The 25,541-nt window shown below is 35.0% G+C and overlaps 1 protein-coding gene across 3 annotated transcripts; it reads left to right on the forward strand.

The window, feature by feature from the left end:
- The first annotated feature begins 1,435 nt into the window (after positions 1–1,435).
- ACTR6 (actin related protein 6) lies at positions 1,436–25,541 on the forward strand. Of its 3 annotated transcripts, none has more exons than XM_047742594.1 (11): positions 1,436–1,558; positions 3,554–3,671; positions 4,072–4,140; positions 5,732–5,855; positions 7,087–7,222; positions 7,314–7,370; positions 14,758–14,856; positions 14,951–15,029; positions 21,317–21,488; positions 22,911–23,049; positions 24,809–25,541. In XM_047742594.1, the coding sequence occupies exons 1-11, from the start codon at positions 1,491–1,493 to the stop codon at positions 24,936–24,938; spliced, it is 1,191 nt and encodes a 396-aa protein (XP_047598550.1). In that variant the 5' UTR covers positions 1,436–1,490; the 3' UTR covers positions 24,939–25,541. The 3 variants fall into 3 exon arrangements, with proteins under 3 accessions (XP_047598550.1, XP_047598551.1, XP_047598549.1); XM_047742595.1 differs by lacking the exon at positions 1,436–1,558 and adding an exon at positions 1,810–1,912 and having other exon boundaries at positions 22,971–23,049; XM_047742593.1 differs by lacking the exon at positions 1,436–1,558 and adding an exon at positions 1,818–1,912.

A 25,541-nucleotide genomic window follows, 5' to 3' on the forward strand; every position in this document is an offset into this window, starting at 1 on the left:
AAGAAACACATTTTAAAATAAACACATTTTAAAAGATGAGAGATGAACAGAAATGGTGGCAGTTCTATGATCTAAGTTTTATAAAACATGTTCGTAGTAAGAGATTTTATACATTTAAAAATAAATTCGAGAAAACGCAATGACTAAAATTGGACATAATTAACTTTGGACATTTAACGACTTTTTAATACAAAGGATATAGACACCGATGGAATAGAGTGCCTGACTTCAAGGAGTTTGCTGTCTATGCAAGTTAAGAGACTGATTATATGTGGGAGCCTGGCTGGTTCAGTCGGTGGAACATGGGACTCTCCATCTTGTGGTTGTGAGTTCCAGCCTCACCTTGGGTGTAAAGATTACTTAAATAAAATCTTAAAAAAAAAAAAAAGAGAGAGAGGGAGAATGATTGCATGATGAAAAGATGAAAATGATGATGATAATGATTACTACTACCAGGTACTTGACTTTTGTCATTTACTCTTCATAAAACAATTCTGCATGGGAGTGTTATTAATATTACTCTATTTTGCAGATGAGGAAACTAAAGCATAGAGGGATTAGCCTGTCTACAGCATTAGTAAGAGCCAGCATTTGGCCCAGGAGTTTGAATGAAGAGACTGCACTATTAATCACTCTCTTTGATTTCAATAATAGTTCATAAATGTAAAGATTAAGTTAGTTAATATACGTATAAACGTCTTAGAAAGTTTACTTCCAGGTATTAAGCACTTTGTGTTAACCATTATTATCTTCATCGCGCAAGGTTACACAGCCATTTTGAGGTGGAGTCTGGATTGTAATACAAAATTCATTCTCTTATTCATTATTATATAGAGGAGTTAGCCCGGGGCATTACAAGAACACATAGGAGCACTTAATTTTAAGAGCGAGAACAGAGTAGTGTGAAATGTCAAGAGATACTTTTAGATAGGAATGACGGAGCGGTGTTATGAAGAACAAGTAGGCAGGGGAATAATATGAATGAGCAGAGAAGCAAGGAATTCCACGTTTGTAATTTAAAGGTGGTTGGGCCCTACAGTCGAATGGGCATTGGCGGGAATGAGGCTGAAGAGACTTCTTATCCAGTTCCATGCTGTGTATGGTTTTGCACTTTATTCCTTGGGAAATGTCACTGAGAATACTACTCGAAAATACAAACACAGGCACAAAGCTATAGGCTCACTACGGGGATTAGGATAAACTTGTAGGACCAAATCAATATGCGAAGTAGAGGACAGATACGCAATGCTATGGGTGAAAAAGCGCTGAGCCAGTCCCACTCTCGCCCCGACTTAAAAGCGGTACGTTGAGAACAGCACAAACCACCTGAGCCCCAGGGAGGGAAGGCAGTATCCGGCTTCCGGCGTCCTCGGTTGCTAAGGGAGACCGGAAGTGCTCTTACGCTCCGCCCTGCAAACCATAGAGTACCGGAAAAAGAGGGAGCCGAAGTGTCAGGAGGAGAAAGCGGCTGCCGTTTGGTTCTCGTTAAAATGACGACTTTAGTGCTGGATAACGGAGCCTACAATGCCAAAATCGGTTACAGCCATGAAAATGTGTCGTAAGTGTTCCCTCCGTCCTTAGGACAAGAGAGACTACGCTTCATCTCGGGATCACAGTAAACTGCAAATTCTCCTACGTCGCCCTAAGCTGCGCTAGAGGGATGCTCTGGCTGAGTGGGGTGCTTTGAACTGCTATTTTGGTGTTAATTTAGGCTACGCGGCCCCGGAAGTGGGACTTGCGTTTCCCACGTTCTCTTGTGCGTAACAGGAAATAGCTCAGGAAAATAGGCTTCGAAAGAAGCAGATCCTGCGGGAGGGTTGCGCACGCATTTCATGAACCCTCAGGAATCATGGACGTTTATATGTATATACATATTCTTGAGGGCCCAGTTAGGGCTTTCATCACATCCTCAGTGGGTTCAGTGACCTCCCCCCCACAAAGTTTGAAAACAGTTGTCTTACCGATTTCAGACGTTGAAGGCTTCGAATCTAAGCCCTTCATAGTGCTCATTAGCTGACCTCGTTAGAGTTGATTTAACAGAATTACTACAATGGCATTCATAAGATAGATATGTCATATATGTATATGTAAAGAAGAAGAGATGTTTTCGTCTATGTTTACAGAGAATTCCCCCCTTCCTCCTTCCTTTTTTTTCTTTTTTAAAGCGAACAATCAAACCGCATAGGAATGTAAATTGTTAGTCTTTTAGAATATGTTTTGGGAGTGTGTATCATTGTTTTTATCCTTTGACACAGTAAGTTCGAAGTGTTTGATTAAAAGCGAATACAGGATGCTCTATATTATAGACATTGTATATGGTTTAAAAAATGGAAAGCAAACTGAATAATCAAGAATAGAAAATTGACTAAAATTATAATATAACCATAAGATTGGCTACAGCGCAGTTTTTAAAAATCATGACCTCCCGGGGCGCCTGGGTGGCTCAGTGGGTTAAGCTGCTGCCTTCGGCTCAGGTCATGATCTCAGGGTCCTGGGATCGAGTCCCGCATCGGGCTCTCTGCTCAGCAGGGAGCCTGCTTCCCTCTCTCTCTCTCTCTCTCTATGCCTGCCTCTCTGTCTACTTGTGATCTCTCTCTGTCAAATAAATAAATAAAATCTTAAAAAAAAAAAAAAATCATGACCTCCCGTGGCCTGGATGGCTCAGTGCCTTCAGCATCAGACTCTTAATTTCAGCTCAGGTCATGTTGTCAGAGTCTGGGATTGAGCCCGTTTGGGCTCTGCACTCAGAGGGGAGTTGGCATCTTGCTAATTAAAAATCTTTGGAATCCTAGAGACTTAGTTTTAATGGCAAGAATTTTGAACCTGTAAATCCTTTACCAGAGTGGTATTAAGATTTCCACATTAGGATTTCCACACTGAGCCTGGGTGGCTGAGTCACTTAAGCATCTGCTTTCAGCTCAGGTCATGAGCCTGGGGTCCTGGGATCAGGACCAGGACCTGCCTCTTCCTGAGAGTCTGCCTCTCCCTCCCCTTTCCCTCTGTGTGCTTGCGCTCTCTCTCTCAAAACAATAAATAAATCTTAAGAAAAAAAAATTTCCACAAAAAGCCAGAAAGAGCAGAAACTTTACCTAAGCTCTGTCATCTGTGTGGTGGCAGGATCAATACCCACCTGGAAGGATTTCTTAAGGATTACTTAAGAAAGATAAAGGGTCCAGTGTAGAGTCTAGTGCATGTTAGAACTTTAAAAAAAAAATTTTTTTTTTAAGGATTTTATTTATTTGTTTCACAGACAGGTATCACAACTAGGCAGAGAGGCAGGCAGAGAGATAGGGGGAAGTAGGATCCCTGCTGATCAGAGAGCCCGATGTAGGGCTCTATCCCAGGACCCTGGGATCATGACCTGAGCTGAAAGCAGAGGCTTTAACCAGCTGAGCCACCCAGGCGCCCCAAAAAAGACATTTTTTGATTATTCGAAGACAAAATGAGAAACACTGATTGTGGGTATTTTTTGTCATGGAGCAGGGTGGTAAAGTAATTGTATTTTTTGGAAGTGAGTATTTTGGGAATAATTGTTTTATTTCTTTGTTTATAGGGTAATTCCTAACTGTCAGTTCAGGTCAAAAACAGCACGTCTTAAAACTTTTACTGCTAACCAGATAGATGAAATAAAGGACCCTTCTGGACTCTTTTACATCCTTCCTTTTCAGAAGGTAATTCAATTATATGTCATTTCTAACAACACAGACCTAAATGTAAAGACAATTTTTAAATTTATAATTAAGATTTTGTATATATGGAAATATTTTTAGATCTCTGAGAAAAAGTTATTTAAATTTTAAATAAGATCTTATTAAAACCAAAAATTGAAATTAAATTGTCTTGTTAACAATAAATGGCCATGACTTAGTTACTGACTGTGGGTACTGAATTTTACTTATGTTACAGCTAAATGAGATGAACACATTTTAAAAAAGTGTAGAGTAGCATCTCCTTAAAGAATGTTTGAATAGTGAAAGTAACCATAAAGATAAGTTAGTGGTTTAGAATATATTAATGTGATTTTAAAAATTATTCAAATATTTGTGATAATTTATACAAGAATTTTTTTAGGGCTACTTGGTGAATTGGGATGTTCAAAGACAAGTGTGGGATTACCTTTTTGGAAAAGAAATGTATCAGGTAACAAATTAGAGTATGTATTCAAATTTCTATTTCCATGTCTTATTCAAATGAAAAATTACAGCAATAAGAATTATGAACTCATGTTAATGCAAGAACCAACAGGATAGGATATAAAGCTAGTTTATGCCTTAATATGACTTAAATAAATCTGTTGCCCATGTTCACTGTGTATTTATATCAGTCATATTTTTAACTTCTATAAAAGTTATCTATACTGCCAAAATATACATGTATATGAAAAGTAATACATGCTTGAGATTACTTGTGCTAAAATCTGTTAGGGAAGAGTGCATGGTGTGAAAGTGAATAGACTCAGAATTTGTACTGAATAGTCTTGTGCTGAAGGTTGGTTCATACCGGCTCATGAGAACCAATTACATGCATCTCCTCCCAACTCTGTGTTCAGAGTTTGGTGACTTCAGGAGAGCTGGAAATCAGCTGTTGTGAAAGTATTTATAACACAGAAAGTAGTAAACTGTACAAATCAGGGCTTTTATTCCCCCCTGGAGATCTGGCTGTTGAACATTTACCAGCACACACTAAAGGTGGGTGGAAGGAGGGATGAGATTGCAAATGTATGGACATTATTTCATAAGCAATGTCAAGTCATGGAAGGGAAGACTTCTGTGGTGAGAAATACATCTGGGGAGGATGATCAGATTTCTGATTTAGAAAAATACTTGCTAGCAGTACAGAAGACGGATCAGAATGAAAAGAAAACCGAGACATAGAGGGCATTGAGAAGGCAATGGCATTATTTCAGATAAGAGATAAGGCAGTATCAGGAAAAGCCAAGGGCAGATTTCAAAGAGTGAGTCTGGGATTGGGGTTGAAGGTAACTGAGGTATCTAGCTTTAACTTTTGAATATGTTTCTAGTATACATTTAAGTTACTAATACACTGTTCTTAGTTTTGATTTTTTAAATGTTAATTAAGTATAAATGAATTGAAGTGGAATTTGAGGTTACGAGAGTCTGTATGAAACTCAAGATTGTCCACATGTCTACTATTATTAGACTAATTCACTATCTCATTTTTATTTTCACAATAAAATATTTTGGTCTGCATATCTGAATTGTGACTTTTATGTGAGGATTTTGTGCTTTTAATGTATGTAGTATAACTTTAGGTATAGTGAGCAAATACTCTGTTTTTAATACTTCCTAAGAGTGTGGGAGAGAATTATATAAATATTAAATATGCTAAAGCTTCTGGCCTTTTAACTTTGAAAACAAAATACCTAATGCTTGTAGTTATATTGTTCATTACGTTTGCATACTGATCTTCAAACAATTTGATAGTACCATTTTATCAATGCTACCATTAAAAGAGTTAAAATTAAATAATAAAGTGCATGAGTTCTGTAATCAGACTTCTGGGTTCAAATCCTAGCTATGTCCCTAACTAGTTAAATGAACCTTGGTAACTTATTCAACTCTTTTATACCTCAGTTTGCCAATTAAATGGGTTTAGTAATAAGACTTGCCATCTAGAATTATTGTGAGAATTTAATATGTTTGTTTATGTATGTAAAATGAGTGTTGATAACTACAAAATTATAAAACTTGTGGAAATTTTTCTCTCATAGGTTGATTTTTTAGATACCAATATTATTATTACAGAACCATACTTTAACTTCACTTCAATTCAAGAATCAATGAATGAAATCCTATTTGAAGAATATCAGTTCCAAGCAGTCTTAAGAGTAAATGGTGAGTTAAAGTTTTGATTACCGTTAAGTAATGGGAATATGGATATGAATAGGGTAAAGAGAAACACTTAAAATACAAGAATATTGGGTGATACTCTTTTAGATTTAAAGAAAATAAAACATGGAATTTAAAAACTAGATGGACTTTTAGAGATTATCTAATCAGATTTTTCTCACTTCATCTTTTTACTAGCACATTATTTTCTCCCTAATGAAGTTACTAGCCACATTTTTTTTTTTTAAGTGACCTCTATGTCCAAGGTGGGGCTCAAACTTACAACCCTGAGTCACATGCTATACTGACTGAACCAGCCAGGTGCCCCACTAGCCATATATTTTTAATTTCTAAAAGATTATTGTTTCTGAGGTAGTTAGCTTTTCTGCCACTGATGTGTTTGCTGTCATTATTATTATTGATTGAAATAATGTTAATAGCTTGGCCTGCCAATATATGGAAAAAGAGTCTGAAAAATAGCTTCTAGAAGTAAGTTTATGAAAGGCTAAAATTACATTAAGTGACAGTATAATGAAAGTATTTAAATATATATGAGTGATATTGTGCTATAATGCTCAAGAGCACAGTCTCTAGAACAGTTCTTCAAGGATGATTTTGCTCTTTGGGGACATTTGGCAATGTCTGGAGACATTTTTGGTTGTCACAACTGAGAGGGTGCTATTGGCATCTAGTGGGTAGAGGATATAGATGTTGCTAAACATCTTAAAGTGAACAGGAAAGCCTCCAGCAACAAGGAATTACCTGGCCCCAAATGTCAGTAGTTTTGAGGTTGAGAAACCTTGCTCTAGAATCACACTGCTTAGGTTTGAATCTTGGCTTTGTTACTTTCTAATTGTATGACATTGGGTATATTGCTTAACTTCTCTGTGCTGGAGTTTTTAGAATAGTGCCCAGCATGTAAGAAATGCTTATAATTAAGTTATGATGTTAAAATAATTAAGTCATGACTATTTACCTTTAAAAATTGATCACACATGTTAATTGAAAAAAAAAATTGATCACAAAATTTTTGTATCCACATTTACCACAAAAATGTGATGTTTTAGTTTAAATGCTGTAGAGAGTTTGTGACAATTAGGAATATTATTTTAAATTAGCATATAGAAATAAAGGAAAGTTTTTGTCTTTGTGCTTGTCTTAATTTGTTTTCTTTATTGCTTTAAATTAAGTATGCTTTTATTTAATGTAGGTTTTTTTTTTATCTTTTTCTAAATAGCTGGTGCTCTCAGTGCACATAGGTATTTTCGAGATAATCCTTCTGAATTATGCTGTATCATTGTAGATAGTGGATATTCCTTTACACATATAGTTCCTTACTGTAGAAGTAAAAAGAAAAAAGAAGCAATTATTCGGTGAGTTGTATTCAATTTTCATGTTTTTCTTAGGTTAAAACTGAATGAAAGGTGTGATAAACTGAACCGAATTTGAATTCTCCCTTTTTAGGATAAATGTGGGAGGAAAACTCCTAACCAATCATCTAAAGGAGATCATATCTTACCGGTAATACTTATTTGATTTTTGGTGGGGGGGGTGGGGGAGGTCGTGGCTGCTGATAATGAATTTTTTAAAGTAATTTAAAATTATTCTTTAACCGTTAGTTGTAACTTCAGGTGATAATTCTATATTATTGCTTTAAAAACTATATCACATACATAAATACAAATGATGTTCAAATTGAAAAGCTTTCTAGTGGGGCATCTGGCTAGCTCAGAAGAGGAGCACGCAACTCCTGATTTCTGGGTCATGAGTCCAAGCCACACAGTGGGTGTAGAGCTCATTAAAAAGAGAGAAAAAAAAAAAGTGTTCTGGCACATGAAATGCTAGCGTCCATCAAAATTTGGATATTTCCGGGACGCCTGGGTGGCTCAGTTGGTTAAGCAGCTGCCTTCGGCTCAGGTCATGATCCCAGCATCCTGGGATCGAGTCCCACATCGGGCTCCTTGCTCGGCAGGGAGCCTGCTTCTCCCTCTGCCTCTGCCTGCCATTCTGTCTGCCTGTGCTCGCTCTCTCTCCCTCTCTCTGACAAATAAATAAATAAAATCTTAAAAAAAATTTTTTTTTGGATATTTCCAAATTCTAGGGAGTTTAATATTTTAAAATTTTAGAATTTATAAGAAGTTATAAATGTTATACATTATAAAACAAATGTATTTAAGGAAAATAAATCTCTACTTCCTCTTTCTGTCTCATGTCAATTGCATTCCCCACAAAGTATGGTCTTTAAACTGTATTTATCTCTTATATTTTTAGTCTCTGTGAGCCTTAATAATGTATTGATATTTCTGCTTGTTGAATTAACCAATATTAGCTGACTATCCATCATTAAAAGATGAGGAATTAGTGTACTACCACATTCTAACTCTTCTTCCTTTCCTAAGTTTTATTCATGGTATTATTTTTTATTTTATTTTGTTTAAAAACTTAAGTGGTATTTTTTTGTTTTATAAGTAGAATTCTTAAATCTCAATTTCTCACAACAATAATTTTGGCTGGTATGACACCTTCAGTATCTCTTAGCTCCCCTCTATGTCATATGAGAAAATAAGTGAATCTGCATTTCTTTTTTTTTTTTAAGATTTTATTTATTTATTTGACAGTGAATCTGCATTTCTTTCTGCATTTCCTCCCATGTTTTCCTTCTTTCTTCTGTCAGAGGTACCATTATTTTTTAGACGCCTTATTGAGCTATGATACATATCCACACAATTCACCCTTTTTTTTTTTTTTTTTAAAGATTTTATTCATTTATTTGACAGATCACAAGTAGGCAGAGAGGCAGGCAGAGAGAGAGGGGTAAGCAGGCTCCCTGCTGAGCAGAGAGCCCAATGCAGGGCTCGATCCCAGGACCCTGGGCTCATGACCTGAGCCAGAGGTAGAGGCTTTAACCCACTGAGCCACCCAGGCACCCCACAATTCACCCATTTAAAGTGTACATTTTCAATGGGTTTTAATGTATTAGAACATTTTTAGTATATGTGCTGCCGAAGCGAGCACATGTATTAGAACATTTTTAGAACATTTTTATTACCCCTAAGAGAGACCTACTCCCCTTATCCAACCTACCCAGCTCTAGCACATTTGTAAAAAACTTTTTATTTTGAAATAATTACAGCCTTAGGAAGTTGTAGAATAGTACATAGAGCTTTGTGCAGTCTTATTAATATATAACTAATACAGTATCAAAATGATAAAATTGACACTAATACAGTATTGTTTCCAGTTTTCACCATTTTTTACATGCATTTGCGTGTATTTATCCCATGTATAGATCATGTAAATATCACCACAGTCAAGATGTAGAACTGTTCCATCTCTCCAAAGGAACTCCTTTGTGCTACCCCTTTATATTTGCTTCCCCACCATGTCCCTCACTCCTGGCAATCTCTAATTTGTTTTCTACTTCTATAGTTTTGTTATTTCAAGAAACAGAATCTTATAGTATCTAATCTTTAGACAGTGACTTTTTTCATTAAACAGTGCTATACCATTTCTTCTTAATTATTGAGATAACATTTACATATGATTTTTTACTATAGTTAAGTCTTCTTGCCTTGCTTATATATTAATTCTAAAAATGGAGGGTTCATAAATGGCATATACAGTGTTAAAGTTATGTGAATGTTATTTATTGTAGAACCAAACAGAATTGGGCTCCATTTCAAAAGATTTAAATATTTAGTTCCCTTATCCTCATCAGATTAGAAGCAACATATTTAAAAGGCACAGAAAGTTGAGACAGATGAGGTCATTAACCAGAACCTACACAGTTTTGAGTCCATGACCTGTGTATTAAATCATTCCTCCTTCCTTTCATGACTGAAAAAAGTTCATGTATTTTATTTTTTTTAATATATATATATTTTTTTAATCTGACAGAGAGAGATCACATGTAGGCAGAGAGGCAGGCAGAGAGAGGGAGAGGAGGAAGCAGTCTCCCTGCCGAGCAGAGAGCCCGATGGGGGACTTGATCCCAGGACCCTGAGATCATGACCTGAGCTGACGGCAGAGGCTTAACTCCCTGAGCCGCCCAGGTGCCCAGGTTCATGTATTTTAAAAAGAAAGACTGTTGAAGTTGAATTTGAAAAGAACAACCTGGCAAGAATACTTAGAAATAGTGTTTGGGAGGGGCAGCTGGGTGGCTCAGTCGGTTAAGTGTGTCCGACTCTTTATTTCAGCTCAGGTCATGATCTGAGCCCTATGGTGGGCTCCGTGTTGAGCATGCAGACTGCTTAAGATTCTCTGTCTCCCTCTCCCATTGCCCCTCCCCCCCCACCACTTGCACACTTTTCCTTTCTCTGTCTCTCTAAAAAAATAAAAATAAAAATAAAAAGTGAAAAAGATATAGTTATGGGAAAGAAGAATAGTGAAAGGAGACTTTATCAGTAGATGATAAAGCATTTTAAAATTGTAATAAAGTGATACTTAGATGAGAATTAAATGATAGATCAGAGAGACTGAATAGTTAATTCTGAATCAAACACTAAAAGAAAAAGTAATATATACTATTGATTATTCAGGAAAGGATACAGGGAAAGTTGGCTGTTGGGAGAAAAATTTTCCTTTGGCTCATACACTAATATCCAAATGGGTTTAAGATTTAAATATAAAAATAAAGCCACAACAGGAAAATATTTGAGTTGTTAAGAATAAAAATAGTAGAAGAAATACACTTGATCTTAGCCAAAAGGCTGAGAAGTGATTAAAAAAAATAGTCGAAGAAATAATAAAGGATATAATTTTCCTATATCTTTTTTTTTTTTTTAAGATTTTATTTATATAGGGGTGCCTGGGTGGCTCAGTTGTTTAAGTCTGCCTTTGGCTCAGGTTATGATCCTGGGACCCTAGGATAGAGCCCCATATTGGGCTCTCTGCTCAGCAGGAAGCCTGCTTTTCCCTCTCCCTCTGCCTTTCCCATCTACTCATTGTCTCTTTCTCTCAAATAAATAAAAAAAAGATTTTATTTGTTTAATTAGCTATTTGAGAGAGAGAGAGAAAGAGCAGGAACAGTGGGGAGATGCAGAGGGAGAAGGAGAGTTAGAGAATCTCAAGCAGACTTTGTGCTGAACACAGAGCCCAATGTGAGGCTCGATGTCACGACCCTGAGATCATGACCTGAGCCAAAACCAAGAGTCAGACGTTCAACTGACTGAGGCACCAAGGTGCCCCCCTCCCACATACCACTTTAAAGAAAAAAATAAACATTTTATTGAGATAAAACATACATCCAGAAAAGTTTATAAACCTTGAATGTATAACTTAGTGAATTTTTAAAAATTGAATATACCCAAGTAACTAGAACACAGCTCAGGCAGAATATTATCAGCACTCTAATCCCTCTTTGTCCTCTTCTGGTCTGGAAAACCACTGATTTCAAGCATTTGTAAATAAAACTAATATAAATAGAAACCTGAGAAATAAACTTGAAACAAATATGACACTGGGTTGTTATCTTTAATGTATTAAGGGCTCTTACCAGTCCTTAAGAAAAGCACTACCTTGGTATAAAATGGCTACTAGATGATTCTCAGAAAACAAATGGTCTGTGGCACAGATAGATAATCATTAGAATTACATACAGTCAAAGGATATAAATGGATAATTCTCAGACATAAAAAATGATAAGTATCTGAAGTAATTACAAATTCAGTTAAAACATTTATTGAGCATTTATTTAGGAGGTTGGGAGATACGAGTTAAATAAGAATTTCTCTTTTTCATGGCACTTCCTTGTAGAAGAATACAAATTAAAATACCACAACTTTTAGAACTTGAATTAATAGAATTTTTTCAAAACATGATGTTCTAAAAACAAAAAAGAAGATGTTGCAGATTGTGATGCTGGCTGTTAATGATTACAGCATAACTTGAAATAACTTTTCTGGTAAACAGTTTGGTGTACACCAAGATACGAACAGTATTTCAAATTCTGTGTCCTACAGTATGAATAAATAATGAGATAATCTGAGATACAGATAAAAATACCTGTATTGCATCAGTTTTGAGTTATACTTTTCTCACATCTCTAGTTGGGATGGATCTTCCAGTTGTTGGTACCTTAGAATTGTTATAGTTTAATTATCATCTTTTCTTCTCACTGGTGCAATAGTGAATCTTAAAGAAGGTAGAATATGCTGTGTATGGAGATAACAAAGAGCAAAAAGGGAGCAATAATAATGTCTTTTACTTATTGAGTATAAGGACTATGCTAAACACTTTACATGTGTAATTAGAGTCATTTACTTCTTACAGATGTGTTAAGTCGATGATCTTACTGTTATTACCCTTTTAGAGTTGAAGAGATTGAATCCCGAAGAGGTAAAGTAACTTGGTTGCCAAGTTGTGATTCAGCCAAAGTCTCTGGGGCACCTGGCTGGCTCAGTTGGTAGAGTATGTGACTCTTCATCTCAGGCTCATGAGTTCAAGCCCTATGTTGGGCATAGAGCCTACCTAAAATAAAACAAAAAACAACAAAGCCAAAGTCCACATTTATAAACATACAAATATCTTTCCTCCCTGATTTAAACTTCCAACACTAGGAACATTAATAAATACATTTTAATAGGTCCCTCTAATAAATATTATAGGGTAGTAAATAACCATATTTTTAAAGAACAATAGCATAAGAAAATGGAGATGATGTTGAGTCTAAAACAAAAAGTATATGTAATATACATGTATAGAGATAAATATTCAAATAATTTCATATTTTTGTTATCTTTTTTATGTTTTTTATTGAAGTATAGTTGACACAATGTTACATTAGTTTCAGGTATACGACGTAGGAATTTGACAATGCTATACTGTGCTTTCTATAAATGTAACTACCATCTGTTACCATAGAATACTATTACACAGTACATTAACTATATTCCCTATGCTGTACCTTTCATCCCTATGACTTACTCATTCTGTAACTGGAAGCCATACCTCCCATTCCCCTTCACCTATTCTGCCCATCCCCCTACCCTCTCTCCTCCAGCAACCACCAGTTATCTGCATGTATGGGTCTGTTTTTGCTTTGTTTTATTCTTTAGATTCCATATATAAGTGAAATTTTATGGTATTTGTCTTTCTCTGACTTCCTTCATTTTGCATAAAACCTTTTATGTTCATCCATATTATCACAGATGGCATGATCTCATTCTTTTTTATGGCTCCTTGGTATTCCATTATGTGTGTGTGTCTGTCTCTGGGTGTGTACATACCACATTTTCTTTATTCATTTACTTATCATTGGACACTTGAGTTGCTTCCATATTTTGGCTATTATAACTAATACTGCAATAAACAGGGGTATATATAGTTTTTTCAAATTAGTGTTTTTGTTTTTGGGGATAAATACCCAGTAGTGGAATTACTGGATTGTATGATATTTCTACTTTTAATTTTTTGAGGAACCTCCATACTGTTTTCCAGAGTAGATACACCAGTTTGCATTCCCACCAACAGTGCATGAGTTTCTCTTTTTTTGTGTTGTTTCAACACTTGTAACTTTGTAACTTAAACACTTTGACACTAGTCATTCTGACAGGTATGAGGTGATATCTCATTGTTTTGATTTGCATTTCCCTGATAGTGATATTGAGCATCTTTTCATGTATCTGCTGGCTGTCTGTATGTTGTCTTTGGTAAAATGTCTATATTCAGGTCCTCTGTCCATTTTAATCAGATTATTTGTTTTTTTTAGTGTTGGGTTCTAAAATTTCTTTATGTATTTTAGATATTAACCCCTTATCAGATAAATCATTTCAGGTGTATCATTTATAAATATCTTCTCCCATTCAGTAGGTTATCTTTTCATTTTGTTAATGGTTTCCTTTACTCTGTGAAAGACTTTTATTTCAGTGTATTCCCAATAGTTTATTTTCACTTTCATTTCCTTTGTGTGAGGAAACATATTTAGAAAAATGTTGCTAAAGCCAATGTCCAAAAGATTACTGCTTGTATTTAAGTTTTATGGTTTCAGATCTCACATTTAGGTCTTTAATCCATTTTGAGTTTGTTTTAGTAGATGGAGTGAGTTTTCCCAGCATCCTTCATTGTAGAGACTATATTAGCCATAGATTAATATAAGCATGGGTTTATTTCTGGGCTCTGTGCTGTTCCATTGATCTATGTGTCTGTTTTTCTGCTAGTTACCATACTGTTTTGATTACTATAGCTTTGTAGTATATCTTGAAATCTGGGATTACGATACCTCCAGCTTTGTTCTTTTTCAAGATTGCTTTGGCTATTCAGGGTCTTTCATTGTTCCATATGAATTTTAGGATTATTGTCCTAGTTCTCTGAAAAATACTATTGGCATTTTAATAGGGATCATATTGAATCTATGGATTGCTTTGGGTAGTATGGACATTTTAATAACATTAATTGTTCTAAGCCACGAGCATGGACTATCCACTTGTTTGTGTTGTCTTCAGTTTTGTTTTTAAAAGCATCTTTGTTTTCTTCATTAAGCCTGTGTTTCTTGGGTTCAGTTATCAAATATTTATTAAACATCTACTATGTGTCAGGTACTACGTGCTAACTCACTACTATGATCAGAAAAGAAAGTGAGAGGGTTAAGTTATTTTAGCAAGATTCCATTCAGAATGGTTGGAGGAGGAAAAAGTTTGCTCTCTAATAAATGTTACCATATTTAAAGGCTTTATTTTCAGTTTCTTTCTGCAAACTGGACTAATATCTGCTCTCAGAGGAATAATGTGGAGTTTAAATATAATGGAAATGTGATTATTCTATAAAGTTGAAAATATTTTACACATTCAAAAATTTAATATTTTAAAAAGTGAGTTACCCAAAGATTTAATTCCAGCAAAAATATTTTAAGTAATGTAAATTATCCTTACATTTTTCCATTTCACATTTTACAGTTTTTATTTCTGTTTAGGCAGCTACATGTTATGGATGAAACACATGTGATTAATCAAGTGAAAGAAGATGTGTGCTATGTGTCTCAGGATTTTTATAGAGATATGGATATTGCAAAGTATGTATAATAGTAATCTAAGAATTAGAAAGTTGATTCTTGGGTAATGTTACACAAAGTTAATTATTTCACAAGTCTCTATTTTGTTTTCCAGGTTGAAAGGAGAAGAAAATACAGTAATGATAGACTATGTTTTACCTGACTTCAGTACAATTAAAAAGGGCTTTTGTAAGGTAATTTTTAAAATCCTTAATGACATTGCTTGATGTGACCACCTTAGTCAGATTTGAAAAACATCTAGCTGGGGGCATCTGGGTGGCTTGGTTGTTAATAATCTGCCTTCAGCTCAGGTCATGATCCTGGGGTCCTAGGATAGAGCCCCACATCAGGCTCCCTGCTCAGCCAGAAAGCCTGCTTCTCCCCCCATCGCCCCACCGCCCACTTCCCCTGCTTGTGTTCCCTCTCTTGCTGTGTCTCTCTGGCAAATAAGTAAAGAAAATCTTTTAAAAAGAAAAGAAAAACATTTAGCTGGATTTGGTAGAGTCTTACAAAGTTGTTGAAAACTGCTTTTCTGCTCTTTGTTTCTCCAGACACAAATGTATAAATGATTAATACCTCATTAATAAAGTTATTTAGAGAAAGAACCATCAGCACATGGGAAGAATCTGGAGATAGATCATATCGTTATTTATATTCTGGTTAACCCTTTTCTATTTTCTTAAGAATTAGTTTAAATCCATTTCAAAGTTGTTTATTTGCCTTGTGAAAGTTACCAAAATAGCTGACGTGGCTGAATTTTACTTGTTTTGTCTGATATGATCAAATTGTAGTTGAAAAGGGGGAAAATCTGGTGTACTTTCAAAGTGTTGAAAAGTAGTTCATCTTGGATGTTAAAATTATTTCTCCTTACCTTTGATCAGCTCAGGTAAAGTATCACTTCTGTTTGGGTAAATGTGAAGGTTGGCCTTTTAGCTGACTTGATGGAGGAGTATTGGGAAGTTAAAAATCTTTGGTCAGAAATTTAAGCATGCTTTCATAAGGAAATATTTAGGTTACCATTTATTGCAGTATACTTTAAGAGTGAAAAATTGAGAAGAGCCCAAATATCCACTCTTGGAGGAAAATAAATAAATTTTGATGTATTTGTATTATAAAATAAACAGTAGTGAAAATTAAGTGGAGCTACATGATAATTATGTATACATCTCAAAAACATGTTTCTGTCTAAAACATCTAAGACATGATGATGTCTTTAGGTGATTTTTAGGAAGATATGTATATTTTCAGGCTGTGTGGAGTAATTTATGAAGTATGTAATTTAAGTAAGTAATTTAAGTATGAAGTAAAAGTATAAAACTGTATGTGAGTAATAACACCAAATTAAAAAGAAGAGTGTTAATTTATTAAGTATCAAACTAGTTGATGGGTATATTGGTTTTGTACTTCTTTAATTTTATACTTCTATTAACTATACTTCTTTATATGCCTGAAATTAAAAAAAAATTAGGGGCATATTATTGAGGTGAAATACAAATCAGAATTCTGAAGAGGGTTCATAAAATTGAAATCACTCTATAATGTTCTTAGAGACGGATGCTTGTGGAAGGACCTAGGTTGGGTTTCGAAAGTGGGAGTTGAGATAGGTTATGAGATCAGGTTGCCTTTTCATGAACTGGAAGCCCAAGTCCTCTTTAGGATATCAAAAGTATATTTTTTTCCTTGGGGACGACGAAAACTGCAAATACATAGACAGCCGCATCTTCATATATCATTAAAACACTCCAGTTATATAAAATACCTTCTGGATAATTTACAGCATTTTGTAGAGTTAATGGTGGTAAAGTAATCTGTATTTCACAGGGATGAGCCCTCAGTAAATTCTCAGTGATTCCCAATTTCTCCAAACCTGACTGATCATTAGAATCACCCAGGGCACTTGAAAAGTAATCTATATCTATGTTCTCAGTTCCTGGATATCCTTGTTTGAAAACTTATTCTTAAAAATCTCTTCCAGGGGAGTGTGGGTGGCTCAGTTGGTTGGGCGTCTGCTTTCGGCCCTCGTCATGATTACAGCGTCCTGGAATTGGGCTCTCTGCTCAGCAGGGAGCCTGCTTCTCCCCCTCCCTCTCCCTCTGCCTGCCACTCTGCCTACTTGTAATCTCTATCTCTATCAAGTGAATAAATAAAATCTTAGAAAAAAATCTCAGATAATTGCACTTTCAGCTAAGTCTGGGAAAAACTTTTTTCTTGAAAAAACAATTCTTTTAATGTAGTTCTCTCCTGCCCTGCAAATGACACCCTATTAGTTTACTGGACTAAATGCAGCCAGTTTTCTCCTTGCCAAAGTATAAACCCTGTTTTCTCAAACCTGTACCTTACATAGTGAGCCAGTAGGGATGTGGTTATTCCCCCAAGTGACTGTTGCTTTACTCATCATCTTTGGAGAAAAAATGCAGATGCCACATATTATTGTTTGAAGCTCTTTTATTGGTCTTTGGCTTGTGATTAGTACCTGGTTAGAGGCTAAGCTTCATTAACTCAGTTTAGACTCCTTGTTATCAGTTGAGTGGACAGATTCAGTTGGCCTGGACTTTTGCCAGACAGTGGAATGTTACATTGAGTTTTTAATTCAAAAATAATAGTTTAATCTTTCCTTAGTTGATTAATGTTAAAATTTATAATTTTTTCACAGTATCATTGACCTCGAACAATGTAGGGGTTAGGGATGCCAACCAACATCCCCCTCCCTAATGCAGTTGAAAATCTGCGTATACCTTGACACCCTCTGCTCCCGCAAAAAACTTAACTACTACTAGCCTACTGATGACCAGAAGCATTACTGACAACATAAAGTTGATTAACACGTATTTTATATGTTATATGCATTATATACTATATTCTTGCAATAAAGTAAGCTAGAGAAAAAAATGTTATTAGGAAAGTCATAAGAAAAAGAAAATACATTTATAGTACTGTATTATAAAAAAAAATCTGTATATAAGTGGACCCATGTAGTTCAAACCCATATTCAAGAACTACCTATACATGTTAAATCATGTGTATATTGAAAAAAAAAGACCAAAATACAAACAAAATTATGTGTATATCTTAGTAATCTTAAGCTTTAGAAATAATTTTAGTCTATGTTAGGATTTTTTTTAAGAGTTTATTTATTTATTTGACAGACAGAGATCACAGGTAGGCAGAGAGAGGGGGGGAAGCATGCTCCCCCCTGAGCAGAGAGCCCGATGTGGGGCTCGATCCCAGGACCCTGGGATCATGACCTGAGCTGAAGGCAGAGGCTTTAACCCACTGAGACACCCAGGTGCCCCAAGTCTATGTTAGGATTAATCCTAAAATGTGTTATTTTCCAAAGAGGTAAAAAAAAAAAAAATGTGTTATTTTTGTATTTATTACTTAATCACCTTCATTGTTGCCTGATATGCAACAACTCTGATGAAAGTTTATATATGTTTATGAAATTAGAAAAACAACTTCATAAAATGAAAAAAATTATAATTATTTAAGAGCCCTTATACTTAGGATATTGTTAAAATTTGTACTTTGATAGTTTATTCAAGAATATTTTTAAATTGGGAAAAGATACAACCTTCATTTTCTAGCATTTATGATAATAACAGTAACAGTAATAAGCTCTATAATATTGTTACTGATTACAACTGATATAAATTCCAATTTTATCTCTTATCAGAAAGGGGATACCTACTGAAATGTAATGTACTTGATGGACTTAAATTGGGAAAATCTGGCTCATGATTAATGATTACAGTAATAGTTTCTGTACAGTAGAGTCATTGTAATTTAAATTGATCATTTTTTTTTACAGTATCAGAACAAAATTTATGAGACTGTGTAGTAATCATGGCCTACATTGACTAAAATAGCAATTCTCAGCACCCTTATAAAATCCTTTTGTCCATGTCTAAAAAAAATGTTTTTTGGAGTTAAACTCTTAAAACAGAAACTTCTTGTAGTTCCACATTACATATTGATGATTTTGGAGCCAACATTCAACAAGAAATTTCTAGTTCTGGCTCTTTCCACTGGTTTAGATATTTGAGCCTGGGACAATCACATGATTCTCTTCTGTAAAATCTGGGTAATGGACTACATAATCATTAATGTTTTGTCAGCTGAATTTCTCCCAAGTCTGTGTCTTTTACAGCTTATTTTGAATGTTGACAAAATGAGTTATATCCCTTAAACTCAAGCCAGTATCACTTTTTTTTTTTTTAAGATTTTATTTATTCACTCAACAGACAGAGATCACAAGTAGGCAGAGAGGCAGGCAGAGAGAGAGGGGGAAGCAGGCTCCCCTCTGAACAGAGAGCCCAATGTGGAGCTCGATCCCAGGACCCCAGGACCATGACCTGAGGCAAAGGCAGAGGCTTTAACCCACTGAGCCACTCAGGTGCCCCACCAGTATCACTTTTAAGTGAATTTATAAATCTGTAGGAGACACTTCCTTTCTGCCTGAGAAGGAAGACTACTCTAAGAGGATACTTTCCTCTTTAATACTGTAACAGTAGTGTGTTGGGTAAAAAGTGATTTGAGTTTCCTTTTTCTTCCTAAAGTATTAAGAAAATTATGTAATTTTTGGATATCCTTTTTTTAAAAGATTTTATTTATTTATTTGACACAGAGAGAGAGATATCACAACTAGGCAAGGTGGGGGGGAAGCAGACTCCCTGCTGAGCAGAGAGCCAGATGCAGGGCTTGATCCCAAGACCTTGAGATCATGACCTGAGTTGAAGGCAGAGACTTAACCCACTGAGCCACCCAGGTGCCCCTAATTTTTGGATATTCAAGAATAGTGTTTTAAACTTGTAATTTCTAAATTCCAAATGATAGAATTCAGAATTATATCCAGGTTAAGAGAGGCAATATAGTGGAAGGAATATATTGTATGTGCTTTTAGTTATTAGATGAATGATCTCGAGCAAGTCATATATCCTTGCCAAACCTAATTACATCATTAATAAAAAGGAAAATATGCCTACCTCACAGGATTATGTGAGCGTTCAATGGGATAATGTATATAAAATGCTGAATACAATGAATGGCACATTGTTGACTTGTATACTGTTATTCAAGAATTTATTGAATACTCATTATGTGCTAGGTGGTAGATATGTGATGGTGTAAATTATGAAGGATAATATAGAGTGATAGTGGAGAATAATGGAGGGACCTTTCATTTGGAAGTTAGAAAAAGCCTCTTTGAGGAAGAAAAAATCTGGACAGAGAATGGATGACTGATTACATTAAGGGATCTATAATCTTTAAATATATTACTCTTTACTAATTATTAATATTTTCATATGTTTTAAGTTTTTTTATTTATATAAAAGATTGGGTTATGCCCTGTGTGTATAATTGCAAATGAATATCTATAACTGAACCTAGAAGAGCTGATGATTCTTAGTAAAATTGGAAGGACCATTATTTTAATGTTGCAGAATGTTGTAGAAGATTATTTTTTCTGGCCCCTTCAAGAACACAGCTCAGCAGAAAATAAATAACAAGAAAATTTGATTGATGAAGTCCATGGATTTCAAAATTGATTTCTGAAAATTGAATAAATGAATTTAAATTTTTAGGTTTTTTTGTACAAGGGGAAGGGGAAATATTTTTTGGAGGGGCAGCAAAGCAAGTTTTATTGAGTGATAGCAAAATGATAGTATAGAGCTCCCAAGGAGGGAGGGTACCCAAAGGGGTTGCCTGGGAAAGGGGAAATCTTGATGTAATACAGCTACACGGTCCAATAAACATATAGGACAGGAGAGTGGGAGTGCCTGGCTGGCTCAGTGTATAGAGTATGCAACTTACGATCTCAGGGTCATGAGTTCAAACCTCATGTTGGTGGTAGAGCTTACTTAAAAATACATACATATATACATACATGCATACATAGGAGAGTGGAAGTAGATGTAAGATATACTAAATGTTTTTTAGAATATATTCTTTGTTCTCTAGGAACTGAAGTTGGCCTGTTATTATAGGCAGGTTAAGAAATTCCCTCTCCTCTATTTTCCTTTTCTTCCTGTTTTATTTTTTTAATTTTTAAAAAAAGATTTTATTTATTTATTTGACAGAGAGAGACACAGCAAGAGAGGGAACACAAACAGGGGGAGTGGGAGAAGGAGAAGTAGGCTTCCCATGGAGCAGGGTCCGCAATGCGGGGCTGGATCCCAGGACCCCAGGATCATGACCCAAGCCAAAGGCAAATGCATAACAACTGAGCCACCCAGGAGCCCCTCTTTCTGTTTTAAATGTAAGGAATACGGCCAGATCATCTTTTGGGGAATAGTTACATTAAAGTAAGCAATTATTTTTTATGTGGTTTAGGCAACAGAGAGGGCCAGCTTTTTCTAACTTTTGAGAATCCTGAAATTTCCAAGAACATGGTAACATATTAGTAATAACATGTTACTAAATGTTACTAGTCATATAGACTAGATAATGTAGCTTAAATTTTGTAATCTTATTTATCTTTAAGCCAAGGGAAGAGATGGTGTTAAGTGGAAAATACAAATCTGGGGAACAAATTCTTCGTCTGGCCAATGAGAGATTTGCTGTTCCAGAAATACTTTTTAATCCTTCTGATATAGGAATTCAAGAAATGGGTATTCCAGAAGCAATCGTCTATTCAATTCAGAACTTACCTGAAGGTACATAAATAAAGTATTGAATGATAATGATATTTCTAAAAAAAATCATAAGCTCGATGAACGATAGAGAAATCATCTGAATTTCCTAGGTAATTACAGGCAAGTGGCAAGCCTGTTTTATTTACAGAGATTCCATAGTGCACTTGAATAATTCTTTATTGGTCCTAGATTAGAAATTTGTTACAGGGAAAATTGTCTGCTAAAACTTGAAGACATTAATCTCTTCATGACTATTAAAGTATTGTATCTGTTTTAGAAAAGTTTTAATTTAACTCAGATTTACACAGAATAGAAATTTATAATTTAACAAAGTGACGGTTTTTAGCTATTGATGGGACTGGTTTGTCCTTTCAGTTTTATTTGAACTAATGTATAGGAAGTTAATTTTAATGAGGCTGAAGTCTGGTGCTTCTCAGTGGTGTGTGGGTTTTCCTGAAGCAGGATTCATCTAAGTAATTTTCTAGGGTCTTAGAGAGTACTTTTATATCTTGAAAGTGTCTTTCTATTTCATAAGGAATGGTCAGGTGTTAGAGAAAATCTAGCCCCTGTAATGTCCTTTCCTCCCATTAAAAAAAAAAAAATGATCACATAATGCCATCATCGTCTTAATGTAGTTATCTTACAACTCTTTTCGTGTTAGTGTCTCATTAATTTCATGTTTTATATAAAGTTGCAGGTAGTGTTATGCAGCATTTTATACTACACTGCTTTAATGTCGTGAGACTCAGTGTCGGTGTAAGGGAACCGTGTGCCTCTTTCGTGAACAGAAGCATTAGGTGGGGTGGCCATTATTTATTAATTCCTCATAGATTTCCCCGTGGTGACTTTTAATACCAGCTAACCATATGGCACCTAATAATGTTTGCCATCATGTAACTTTAATGAGTGTAGAACACAAGATCCTTTATTATTATGGATCATGAGTGTTTTTCACCATCATATGTAAATGTTGCACATTTAGTAGGTCTGTCTCTGTGAGATAAAAATGAAAGTTTGGGCTTCTAAGTTAAAATGCCTTGAAGGCCTTCCTTTTTAGTTTTACCCTACTTCACAGTCTCAGCCTGCAGAAAGACTTCCTCCATTTTAGGGAAGAACGAGTATCATTACCAAATGTCTGCTCCTAGAATGTATTATGTATTAGCTTACATCTGTGTATAAGCAGTCAGTAGTTCAAACTCGTCACCTTAGCCTTTCTTTTAAAGATCTATGAGGTCATATTTCGCTTGTTTAATGGGTCAATTTGTGTAAACTTTAACTTCATTATAAAATCTTATAAATTATAAATAGTTGTTATGGTTATTAAAAAATTACATGGTTTCCCAACCAGTAACTGTAACTGCTCTTGCCTGATATCTATCCTTCTGGAAAGATAAGTAAACAGGTTTTCTGATGCCTTTCTTCTTCTTTTTTTTCCTCTTAAAGAAATGCAGCCGCATTTTTTTAAGAACATTGTTTTGACAGGAGGAAATTCCCTTTTCCCAGGATTTAGAGATCGGGTTTACTCAGAAGTTCGATGTCTCACTCCAACAGATTATGATGTTTCAGTTGTGCTGCCTGAAAAGTAAGTGTTGGCTGATACAGAGATAAAACATGCAAGTCATTTTGAAGCTAAAACGGTCAATAGGTAGACTTGAGCTTAAAGCCTCATTCTAGCAGGTTGATTTCACCTTTGAAATCCTCATTTTCCCTTTCTCAAAAATTAGAAGAATAAACCTTACATTTCAGTGGGCTATGGCAGCTTGATGCTAATATGCTGAGTGTAGTTCCTGGGGAAGGACCTTAGCGGAGCCACATCCTGTTCAGCGTTTTTACTTTATAAATAAACAAACAAGGTCTCATGACTTGGCAAAAGCCTTATAGTAAGTTAATTGCAATGACCAGGCTAAAACCTAGTTCTCTTTTATTTTGAGTTGGGAACAGATATATTTCTCTTACCAAATATGTGTGTAAATAATACCGTCTCACTGCAATCCCAGTCTTAAGTGACAGAATTGCAAATAAGACCCCATATACCTGATTTTTTTTTTAAAGGGCGAGAGAGAGAGCAAGGGGAGGTTGCGGGGCGGGGGGGGGAGGAGAGGGAGAATCTTAAGCAGGCTCCATGCCCGGCACAGAGCCTGATGTATGGCTCAGTCCCATGATCCTGAGATCATGACCTGAGCCAAAATCAAGAGTCAGAGTCTTAACCAACTGAGCCATCCGGGTGCCCTCCATATACCTGAGTCTTAATTTTAGAGTTTTGTTTTAAAGTAGAAGTTTCTAAATCAATAGCAATGAATAAAAGGTCTCTATCTGCTCACTTAATTTATAGCTATCAGATTAAAGAATAAATAATTGTTGGATATTGGAATGATTTTTATCAGCATTATTGTTCATATACTTTATAGAATATGAAGCATACTGGATTTTTATCCTGTGTGTTTATTTTATTATTATTTTTCCCCCTTGTTTCTTTATTCCCCACACTTTTTTTTTCTTTTTCCCCCTCATATGCTTTTTGTCCTGCATTTGAAATGCAAGTCATGCATAAGGCCAAGGGATCCACAGAGATAGTCTTTGTTCTTTTATTCATCAAAGCTTTATTGTACATCTGTTTTATATATGTATGTAAGTAAATACATATTTAAAGATTAGGTAATAAAATGAATATAATAAAATATTTATTAACTTTCCATCATTTTTCAGATTTTAAACTGATTTGGGGGAGAGGAACAGTAGAAATAGAATTGAGTCATAACTCAAAGTATAACCTCGGTTGAAAAAAACCAAACTAAATGTTTTATGCGTTCCAGTGTTACTGTGTCCTACCCTGTAAATGTTTCATTTATTAGTGGTAACAGTATAGCAGCAAAAGCACAGACTGAAAATAGTTCTGGGTTAAAATGTAGTCTTACACTTAACCTCTCTGAACCTCATTTTCCAAATCTGTGAAATGAGAGTTAGAATAGTTGTTTCATGTGGTGTTGGGCAAAATAGATGACATATCTTTGTCACATACAGAATTTAGATCTAGTTATGACTGTTTTTCCTTTTATGCATTTTTGACCTTTCATATTCTTGTTTTTTATTAGAAGTAGAGGGTCTATAAATTCAGGGCACAGGGGAAAAAAAGAACATTTTGTTGTACTAGTGACCAAGGTTCTTTTCTTTCTGAGTTTACCTTATTCCTATGAAGCTTATGCTTATTTTCACACTTTAAGTGATTTTTCTGTTAAATTAGGCTGAGTAGAGATTGCCCCATTTTAGTTACTAATGAATGTTTTCTGACATTTCAGTTCTGTAAAATCATCTCGGTTCACTTATTTTAACTTTATTTTTAGCCCTATTACTTATGCCTGGGAAGGTGGAAAATTGATATCAGAGAATGACGATTTTGAAGATATGGTAGTAACAAGAGAAGATTATGAAGAAAATGGACATAGTGTCTGTGAAGAGAAATTTGATATTTAAGAAACATTCTGAATTAAAGTTTTGACTGGTTGTAATTGAAAGGTTTAATTTCAATGTTCTTTTTAAAGTAGGTTACCTTTCATCCTAAGATAAGATCTTGAACTTATGTAAATACTTTGATCCTTGGCTAATTTTCTTTTTTTTTTTTTGATCCTTGGCTAATTTTCAAAGGTTTCTTAGCTACATTATTACAGTAAACTGTATCTCCGCTCATATTTTCATTTAGGAGTTAGACTACCATAACAGTGCTCACACTGTTCCTGAGAATAGGTTATGTTTCATTAGAAGATGAAAGAGAATGCATTTTAAATTTAATTCTTTATAGCTAAGAGCACAAGCGTAACTATCTCACTGGTCAGCTTTCCTTGGAAGATTCTTTTGTGTGGCTATGACTAGAGAGGGATTGGCTAAAGTGTTTCCTGGCTGATACAATTTCTCTTTTAGAACTGAGTATTTTATCTAAAAATTGTCATTTTTGTTTATACATACTAAATTTGGGAAGACAAATCTTATTTGTGTTTTGCATTTATTTTTTATTTAGAGTAAGTTGGAAAGGGTGGAAATGAAAGCCAATTTATTAAAGTGCTTTTTTGATCAGTACTA

This window comes from Lutra lutra, chromosome 8 (assembly GCF_902655055.1).
Source record: "Lutra lutra chromosome 8, mLutLut1.2, whole genome shotgun sequence".
Classification (NCBI taxonomy): Eukaryota; Metazoa; Chordata; class Mammalia; order Carnivora; family Mustelidae; genus Lutra; species Lutra lutra.

Bases quoted from the DNA above. Each gene is read 5' to 3' on its own strand.
- ACTR6 (XM_047742593.1), top strand. From the start codon at position 1,833: ATGAACCCTCAGGAATCATGGACGTTTATATGTATATACATATTCTTG. The intron at 3,672-4,071 runs GTAATTCAATTA...GAATTTTTTTAG, and splicing joins ACATCCTTCCTTTTCAGAAG to GGCTACTTGGTGAATTGGGA. The intron at 5,856-7,086 runs GTGAGTTAAAGT...TTTTCTAAATAG, and splicing joins AGCAGTCTTAAGAGTAAATG to CTGGTGCTCTCAGTGCACAT.